The 10206-nt window shown below is 36.6% G+C and overlaps 1 protein-coding gene across 4 annotated transcripts in view; it reads left to right on the forward strand.

The window, feature by feature from the left end:
- LOC106468356 (coiled-coil domain-containing protein 148-like) overlaps positions 1-10206 on the forward strand; it is a 123043-nt gene that overhangs the window by 83702 nt on the left and 29135 nt on the right. The window contains exon 8 of one of the 4 annotated variants that reach the window (XM_022396693.1): positions 66-141. The exons of 2 other annotated variants lie outside the window; for them this stretch is intronic. In XM_022396693.1, coding sequence (XP_022252401.1) covers positions 66-141 — 76 coding nt within the window. Of the gene's footprint in view, positions 1-65; positions 142-2785; positions 3927-10206 lie in introns of those variants that run through there. One more of the 4 variants, XM_022396695.1, reaches the window with a different exon arrangement.

A 10206-nucleotide genomic window follows, 5' to 3' on the forward strand; every position in this document is an offset into this window, starting at 1 on the left:
CTAGGTGTATATTTGTTTTCACCAGTTGTGGATGAGTATAATGTTGTTTAATTTTGCTTATTCAGAGTTCAGTTTCGAGAAAGTGTCTTAAGTAAGAAGAAATCAGTTCAGTTAAATAGAAAAGAAGCCCAAAAACAACAGGTGCTCAACATCATGAAAATTAAACCTTATTTTCAATAAGCAATCCTGAAAAATATTTGGGGGTGCTTAACTTTTTTCCAGGTGTATAGTAATTTTCGGAGTTTTTTCCTTCTCTTTGCGAAATACCATGGCTGGCAAAGAAATATTTGACAACAGATGTTGTATTTATTGTTCGTTTCCTTTATGATCCATTAACTGTGATCACTCTGAAGTTTGACTTGATAGCCAATCTGCAGTATAGTATTAACAACTGTAACTCTTATGATGCATTGCACACCTCCTGTCCTTCCAACACAAATAAATAAGACAGAAAGGATTTCAACACTTTAATGCTCTGACATCTACTCCTGAGTGGAGTGGTCATACAGTGTCGGGACTCCAATTTCAGGTACCACAGCAGCACTCCTTGTGCACTCCAGAATCACTACACCACTAATGATATGGTGAAGTGTATGCTTTCACCACAACTAACGCTTGTCACAACTTAGAGAACAACTGACTGTTAAGTCAGCTACTTCATCTATGAAGATCTCTCCAGATACTTCAAAGTATAATATCCATTGTTCAGCCAACAGATTTTGGAATGGGTATGCTAACATGTCAGCCAGTAGATAAGCTTCAGCCAAATTGTGATAAGTAACAACCAGCACCTACCAATTACATTTATCAGTTTTGAGCTGAAGACCAGCTATATCTTGGACAATTCTCTCAAGAAGAGAACCTACAACTCTCTGATGAAATTTATAATGCAGATTTTTACTCTATGCAACACAAATGGTACAGTGTTTAGCTTCTTTACCACATGGTGTTGCATCATTTTGTGCAGAACTGCATCCAACACCCACATTTCACCTTACTGCACCTGTCCTGCCAACACAAATAAATAAAATGATGACCAGTCCACCCAGTATTGAGTAGCTTATATGCTGTTAGACAACATATTCAAACAACAAGTTTTGATGTCTTGTTGTCCATAGAGACTACTCAAGTAAGTCTTGGGACATTCAAGTTTGGTATGTTTCCTGTTCATCATAGATAGGGATGCCAGAAAAGAAGGCAATATCATAATGAGATGTGTGCTCACTTCCAACAGAATCATGGCCTAAAAAAGCCTAATTATGTCTAACTTAAAAAGGATAACCAAATTATCAGAGAGTTCATCCAAAGCCTCTTGCTTGTCAATGAAGGTTAAATTGGCAGATTCTCCAACAATAGTGTCCCCTTTCACCTTCAAAAAACATCCAGGGATAACTAAAACTTCAAAGGCTGCATCCACATCACTGACTGGATGGCAAGGAACCCAAGACTTAACAGCAGAAACTCCAACAAATTCCCAACAGAATATGATTCAAAGACAGTGATTCATTGCTGGCACCACTGTCAAGCCCATGTGAAATACTGCAATGTTGTCTTGGCATTTCAGTCATTAAGAGAAAAACATTGTCACCGTGGGTGATATACTGATTACCTTAAAATACAAATGTAAGGATATGCATTTTATATATTTATTTCTTTTCAATTTCTTTTTTGCATGCATCTATTATTTGGTTACTGTATATATTTATTTTAAGTTTTTTTTTATGCAACTCTAATATTGATTGTATATTTGAAAAGTATTTTAACCTTTTGTATATATTTGTATTAAGGGCTTTCTTCATTGATTTATACTTCTATTTTATGTAGAAATTGTGTATTTATATTATGGGTTTTGCAGATATTTATATATTTTCTTCCTTTTTATATAAATTATTTTTTTATTATTTTAGTGTAACTCAACTTTTGTATTGTTGAACTCGTTTTTAAGAATACAATGTAGTGATCACATTCATTTGAACTTCATAGTGATTTACATTACAGCAAGAAATGATAAAAATGGAGGTCAGAAGTGCTTTATTAAGTGCAATATTTTTAAAACCCTAGTCTGTTTATGCAAATCAAAATGATAATGTCATTGGTATAGATTAATGTAATTATTACTAGTCTGGGTAGGAAATTTTTTTACATTCAATTAGTTATGTAATACCTTTTCAGTGGTTTCATAGCCATATTGTATGTTTAATTAAACATGAATGATATATCTGTATATTAAAGATGGGATGACTTACAATATACTTCTGTGGTGTAAATACATTTTATAATTTGCTTTTTGATCAAAGCACTTATTATAAAAACTACCATGCAGTGAGAAAAAGTTCTTCAGGCTTTCTTAAAGTGAGTCTTTTTTTTCACCCCATGGGCAATTTGTCAGACAGTTTGAAAAATAACTTGATCTTTTTAGTGTAAGAATCAAACAAGTTGGTTGGTACCATTTGGGTGTACAAAACAAGAATAGTATCACAATATCTCTCTTGTCAAGTGAAAGCTATTTTTGTTTAATAATCTTTCAAAAAAGGTATATTGATATTAAATGTGTCTTCATCATCTGACAACAATGAGAACTGACCACACAACTGCTGCATAAATGTGAATGATTCACCTGATATATATATATATATATGTAGTTACAAGGCTGGTGTAAGTGACATCAGTAAACTCAGGTACTGACTTTATCTTTTTTTTATGTGTACCAAAAAAGGGTGATGTGGATTCTTATCAACTAACCCCATATGCTGATTGTTTGAATAAACACTCTCTCTTGATGCAGGTTTCCAAACAGAAATAAGGAGACATTGTTTGGAAAGCTCTAAATCTATCTTATCATCCTGTCTCCACTCAAAGGTTGATTGTGCAGAGGGTCAACTGATGATAATGCAGAATGAATGATTGGATGTGTAGATGATGAACTAGCACACAGAAATGAGTTATTCTTGAGCTTCTATCATATAAGTTCACAGAAGAGTGCAAATGGTCTGCTTGCCTATGCCTAGCAAATTAACATAAATGTACTAATAAGTACAAATTGCCAAGTTCTGACAACCAAGCCATCAGTGAAATCTGAAGAAAGTGAGGAGTTGACAGGTATCATTGATGATGAAGTGGATTGGCAAATGACAATGATAAATCCCACTGTATTTTATCTTTTATGACTGATATGATTATTTAATTTTATCTATTAATTTTATAAGTTGATATATTACTGTTGATGTTGTGAACTTCAAAGGATCTTTGATACATTATTGGTTACATATGGTTTTGTCTGATGCCAACTATTTGGCAATGACTGTTGAACACAAATCTGAATTATATTTTGGTGATCTTTAATGAAACAACTTTCTTGAATAAATAATATCATAACAGTACAGTCATAAAAGAAACTGCATCATTTATTATACATTTAGTACAGTTTTTATGAGGTTATCAGTTACTTGCATACTTTTAACACACATTTGATATGTGATAAAATTTGATAATGTAATATTATTTTAGAAAAGTAGCATGTACATGATATGAAAGATAGCTCGTATAATTTTTGCAATAATAATCCCATTGAAATTGGTTGGAATTTGCAGGAATCTTACATTGATATTTTCACTGTGTGGTGTTTAACATTCAGTCATTTCAAATGACATACACAATTAATAAACACAGATGTTGTTTTTGAGATATGGTTTTTTGTAACAAGATAATAATGCAAGATACTTATTTGAATGAGGTTTCGAAATGAAATCACTCATATATGGTTACTGATCAGTGTTTTCGATGTTATATATTAAATACTGTTTTATGAATATAAATGGAGGTATATGATATTTTCTTACAGCGTAATAAATGATACAGTTTGGCCATATTTCTTGTAGAGTATGTGGTTGTAACACACTGACCCCCAATGAAGACTAACAAACAGAGAATTGGAAAAAAATAAAATTCTGTTTATGGAAACTTTTCTTGTTGTTTGTTTGAAATTCTACCTCTAACATTAAGTGGAACTGTGTAGAAAGAAAATAAAACCATTCTATATAATTCCAGTGATGTATTTTACTTTTTCAGGAGTAATTAATAGGATTGTTTGTAGATGTATTAATTAGATAATTAAATTACTTAATGTGTGGAACAAATTTTATCATTTCAACTTCAGAAGGGTATTTATTAAAATCATAAATTTTATATGAAAGCTACCACTGGTGCAAGATTATCACACCAAAACAAAAACTAGAGGCATGTGGCTTATCAAAAATAGATGGCAGAATTTGACCCCCAGAGGTGTACCAACAGGTAACATTTTGGGGTTGGATAATAAGAACTATTTACACTAAAGTGATCCAACTTTGAACAATGAACAGACCAGACACAAGTAATTCCAAAGCATACTTACCTTCCACTGCCACTTTAGCTATTTCTCAACATTGGCTTTGCCTATCTAAACATTGGTCTTGCATGCTCCAGTCTTTTATACCCCCTATAAATGCCATTGGCAATATCTAATTTGTAAATCTTTCCACTCATGTCAGTGCACCCTCTATCCTGACACTGTACATAAGCACCTCACTCAGATAATGTAATCACTTTTTCTCAATAAAGCATTGGTCACGGTTTTTCTAACGAAGTGCTGTGGTTTTTTTTGCTATGGATTGCGATTTTCATGTCGCCTTGTGGATTTATGTATATCTATAATTTCTTTAATAAAAAAAAATGGATGTGATGTTTGTGGTTAGGAATTCTCATATTACTGTTGTTAGCATGGCAGTTAAATTGACCTCCCCTATTCCTCCTTTGTTATAAATGGTTGGGGGGGGGGTCACTCTCAGTTGAGGCTGTCCATGTTCTGATCCGTTGGGAGATGGAGACATAAATTTGGCATGTGGGCATTTTCTCCTGGGGCCTCTGAAGATTTTTGTTGTTGATGTTGATCCTGGTTTTTCTGGGGAGAATTTGGACTCAGCTTCTCACAAGTTCAGTTTGGATCACCCACCTCTTACTCTTCTTCACCTGATATTACTGGTATATGTTGAGAGATTTACTGCTTTATTATATGACAGGATAGATATACCTTGTACTCTTATTTGTCTGTTGACATGTTTTGGCTTTCCTGGACATATTTCTTTCAATTCCACATTTAATTTTGGATATGTAGGGTTCCAGGTTGGTTCATGTGATCACTTTGAACCAATCACATTTTTTGTATTTCTTTGCTCTTCCTGCTTGCTATGTGATGTTTCTTCCCACACAAATTGTTGGCAAACTATCAATGGTCCTCACATCAACTTGCAGATGAATGGTGTCTCCCACTGACTTCTAGCTTGGTCAGATTGACTGTTTCTGTTCCTTCTATAGAGATACATTGGTGATGGGACTTTGTCTACCATCCTATAGCCTCTGGGTGTTACATGTAACTTCTTTTTATCGTCCCTTGATGTTCGCAGGTGTCCCAGAAGCATTTGTATTGTGAATTGCTGTCACCTGTTTGCTTTTTGTTATTGTTGACCTCTCAATCTTCTTTGGTTCTAGCAGCTGATTAGACTCAGACCTCAGTTTCAGGGCCACTCCATTTGGGTCGACCAACACCAATTGCATCGGTATCAACATAGGTGGGGGAGGGGAGGTCAGTTAGAGTGAGGTTACAACTATTGATGGACATCTGGTATTCCTTCAGTGCAGATCCATGGTTACTGTGGGTTCTGGTATTGAGGTTGGTCTTTCCATTCAATTCTCCATTATCCTCTTACCCTGTTGTGCTTCCACCTCTATCTGACCAGTGGGGGTGGGGGGTGGATTTTCATTTCACAGCTATCATAGTGACAGTTGGTCCCATTCTTCCAGGATTTTATTCCTGTTTCTTTGTACCTGAGACAAGAGGAGATTTGCGGACGATCGTCTTTTTTTCTCATCTCAACCCATTCTTCATTCCTCCCCAATCCACAATGGACTCCTTTCTCACCCAACATTGGCATTCTTTACCAGATCCATGGATGCTCAAGTTGGAGGTTGCTGAGGCATTTCTTCACATTCTCATGATGTATTCATCTTGCCTTAAGCTACGTTTTGTATAAAGGGATCAAGTTCTGCAGTTAAGGGATCTAGCCTTTGGTCTTGCATCAGCACCAGGTGTCTTCTGCTGGGTTGTATAAGTTTTCACCATGTTTTATGTCCATCCAACTCTACGCTATGGAACAGGCAGTCACGCTATTACTTACAGGAATGGTTTTATCTCTGGGGTCATGAGCTTCCCTCAAATCTCTTGATTTTTTGGGATGAGGACACATGTTATTATAGCAGTGGTCCCATTGCAAGTAATGGATCTTGAACTTCAATCACTGGATTTTCCAGTCCCTTTCATCAGGGGCAACATCTTCGTTTTTGAGTGGTGGTTGGTTCAGATCAACTCTATCATTGGTGTGTGTATGTATGTATGGGTATCTTTGTGTGAATGTATGTGTGTATATGTGTGTCTGAATGTGTGGGTATACTAGTGCGCACTGCTCATCTGTCCATACTTTATCTCTTCACAGATACTTCACTTCAAGACTGAGGTTTGTATATTCAAAGACGGGAATTACAGGGTATATGAATGGAGGACAAATCTTAATTCTGCATCAATAATTTAAACTTCTTGCTGTCCAAAGTCTAAATCTTTTGCAGGGGAATATCTTCATGAGATATTTCATCAGTTCTAGTGGTCTTTCTCTATGGGTACTATTCCAATCATATGAGCCTCCTGGTTTGCCATTTTTCTGGGGTGATGGATTTCATAGCAGATTGTCAGTTTCAGTTCTCACACTCTCTGTTGTGTGGATTTGTTTTCAGTTTGGGCCTCCAATGATAGCTTTTGCCACTCATTGATACTCCACTACAAGCCCTCATCCTCAGGCTTGGATGGTAGATGCATTCAGTCCTGCTTGGATGGGTTGCTCATCTATAACTTTCCCTCACTTCATTTCTTACTCAGAGTTCTGACTAGATTTTGATAGCCTAGATTGGCTGGCTTAGCTGTGATTTCCTTTTCTACATTTTTTCATGTGAATCCACCTCTGCATCTTCCTCTTTGGTTACCTTTATAGATACATATCCTTAATTCTACATTCTACACTAAGACTTTTCCCAGCTCATTTAGGTTTCACATCTACAGTTGCCTTAGTGGACCTCAGAAAGAGTTTGCACCATTTACCAAAAATGTTCACCATATCTTGTTTGGACCTGGTTTTTACTCGAGTTTAGCTTTGTCTCTTGTCATTTATGTCAGACAACTTTTTCATCTCTCTTTAATTATGCTACACATCTGAAGGTTTTGGACTCCCCAGTGCTTTCCAGCCATTTTCCTTACTGGCCTTTTTTCATTAGCTACTCAAGGTATTAAGGTGGTACTACATACCTCCTCTTGACAACCATTCGAGCCTTTAGCCTCATGTACCATGTATCACCTCTCCCTTAATGGGCTTTTGTTGTTGCTGACATGCTGATGTCATCGGTTGGAGTTTTTGGCATGTTTGTAGGACTCATTTTATCTCCCCCTTTAGGCCTTTCTATATCCTGATAGGTCCTCTCTTTCTAAATCTCTGGCGAACAGGGAAGGGGATACATCCCTTTCCACAATTATTTTGCCAACTATTTCTCACCTCTGCAATCATATGCTGATAATTTGTTTCATCCTGTCAAGCTCCTGTCAGGCTCACCATAACTCTTTTCGTGGTGATAGTTCTCGTCTCTGTATTCTGGGATTCTTTGGTTTCCAAAGATTTATCCCCACTTCCTTGGAAGTGGTTTTTGCAAATATCCAGGTTCCATATTCTGGATTTTACAGGCAAGGATTCTTCTAAGAGTTACATCCCATCAGATTCAGCACATTTATGTCTTTCACTGCCCATTTTCTTTAATTCACTTGGGGGCATTTTATGTGCTTGTATGTGAACTTTTCCTAATGCTTTTTTTCTCACATTCTTTATATGATCTTGCAGTTTTTCTTCTGGGGTTTTTTTACTACCCCCTTGGCAATTTTAACAACATCTGTTATATTATACTGAGGAGGAAGTAATCTTCTCTTGTCTTTCTTTTTCAGGGCCCCTTATATCTTGCTTTCACTTGATCCCATTTTGTGTTGCCCAGACAGGTGTGCTTTTATCAATCCAATTCCACACTAGCAACCCATTTGACTGTACTTACTTCTGGTTGCAACAGGCTTTGTAGAAATGAGGTGTTCCATAAGACCATCTAGGTGCATTAACAGATGGTATTACCATCTTATCTTAGATTGCTACTCATGGACTATCATGAATAAAGCTAAAATGGATTCTGCCTGTCTCTGCTGATCATCGGATTGAATAAATCGGGGTTGGTTTGCTTTTAAAAATTTGGGGAACTTGGTTCACCTATTGCACTGTTTCTAGAACTCTGTTCCCTGGAACTCCCCAATGCGCATTACCCCCAGATTCTACTAGTGGAACAAGGGAGTCTTTACCACACCCAGTTTCCAATTGTTGGGATGGTGGACAGAGGCTTTTCCTCCAGAGTGTTCAAGTGTGTTCCTCTACTTTTGTAGGAGAGGGCAAAGGTGGGTGCTCTCCTACCCGGGTCACTGGATGTATTTCCCAGATGTTGGTAAGAGTGGCCTCGGCCTACGTGGGAGCCTGCTCGTCACACCAGTTCATATTTGATCCTATGCTATCCAGTTGAGGTGTGCTTGGCCCTTCTTATGAAACATATCGGGTTGTATATTGTTCGTGGGTGAGGTCCACTATCTCCTCATAATTCTAAATGAAAAAATGGTCTAATCCTAGGTTCTTGGTTGAACACAGTGTTCCACATCCTCTCCATAATTCCAGGGGAAATGGAATACTCCTTGCCCACTCGATTGGAGAGTGAGGATGAATGTTCATAATTCCAGACTGGATGAGTTTTGTTCCTTTGGTTGAATAAGGCATATATGATCCTATCATTCTGAGCCTGGGGTGGTGCCTTTTGGACTTCTTCAGGTGGAAGAGAAAGGTTGTTCCTTTCTCATTGTAATTCCAGTGGTTTGGAATGCACTACTCTGTGGCTACAGGTTAGGATCCAACCAAAAGTATATCTCTATATCATATTACAGTCCAATTGCCCTAACCACCAACGTGGGATATAGGGACCATAACCCCTTAATTCTAACCCCGAGTGCTGGAACCTTGGCTATCTGGTTGGGGCTGGCCTATAATAATTACTCATGTACTATTACACCCTTGATACCAATATAAAATTCTGGATGTAGTGCAGTTTCCCCACTTGGGTACCACTCTTGTCTTGGTACACCCCTGTTCTATTCAGACACTTTCTGTATGAACATTGTCCTCACTGACCCCTCCACCTTCTCAGAGTGGGATTCTAGCTAAAGTGGCAGCAGAGGGTAAGTATGTTTTGGAAGTTAACATTTTCCTAAATTGGAAATGTATTTCCACTGATATTTATCTCTGCTGACACTCTCCTGCTCTTCCTCCCACTGAGAGCCAGTGTTAGTGATTGGGATGGTGTAAGTTTTGAAAAAATGACTACATTATCTGAGGGAGGTACTTATATACATTGTCAGGATAAAGGACACATTGACATAAGTGGAGAGATTTGCAAATTAGATAATGCCAAGGGCATTTAGGTGGGGTATAAAAGACTGGAGCATGCAAGGCCAATGTCAAGGAATAGCTAAAGTGTCAACGGAGGTAAGTATTATTGGAAATACCTTTTCAATTTAGGAAAATGTTAATTAAAATGTCCGATTGCCAGTTTTCCCCAGTTTAAATGCAAATCTTCTCTCTATAAATATTTAAAATAATGACTTAATACTATTTTTTATTATATCTAAATTATGTTGGAAGTTATGTGCTTGCTGATAAACACAGTTTAGACATTTGAAATAATTCATCTTTTCATCATATTCTCTCTTTCCTCCAAAGTGTTAATATTTCAGGTTAAGGAAAATATTCAGGTTATTACAATTATTTTAAAATGATACAGCAAATAACTTTATTATCAAAATACTTTCAACATGTCTACATTTGGGAAGGAAAAAGTTGTATAGTAATTTTAATTTGATCTTTATGTCTTTTTTGGTGAAATGATATGTTTTCAATTTGAGTTGAATTATCTTTCAAATTTATTTTAAACTTATTCAAGTCCATAGGGAAAATGTTTTTCATTTTAGTTTTTGTATTACTTAATATATACACCTGG

Source organism: Limulus polyphemus, unplaced genomic scaffold, assembly GCF_000517525.1.
Source record: "Limulus polyphemus unplaced genomic scaffold, Limulus_polyphemus-2.1.2 Scaffold2978, whole genome shotgun sequence".
NCBI classification, from domain to species: domain Eukaryota; kingdom Metazoa; phylum Arthropoda; class Merostomata; order Xiphosura; family Limulidae; genus Limulus; species Limulus polyphemus.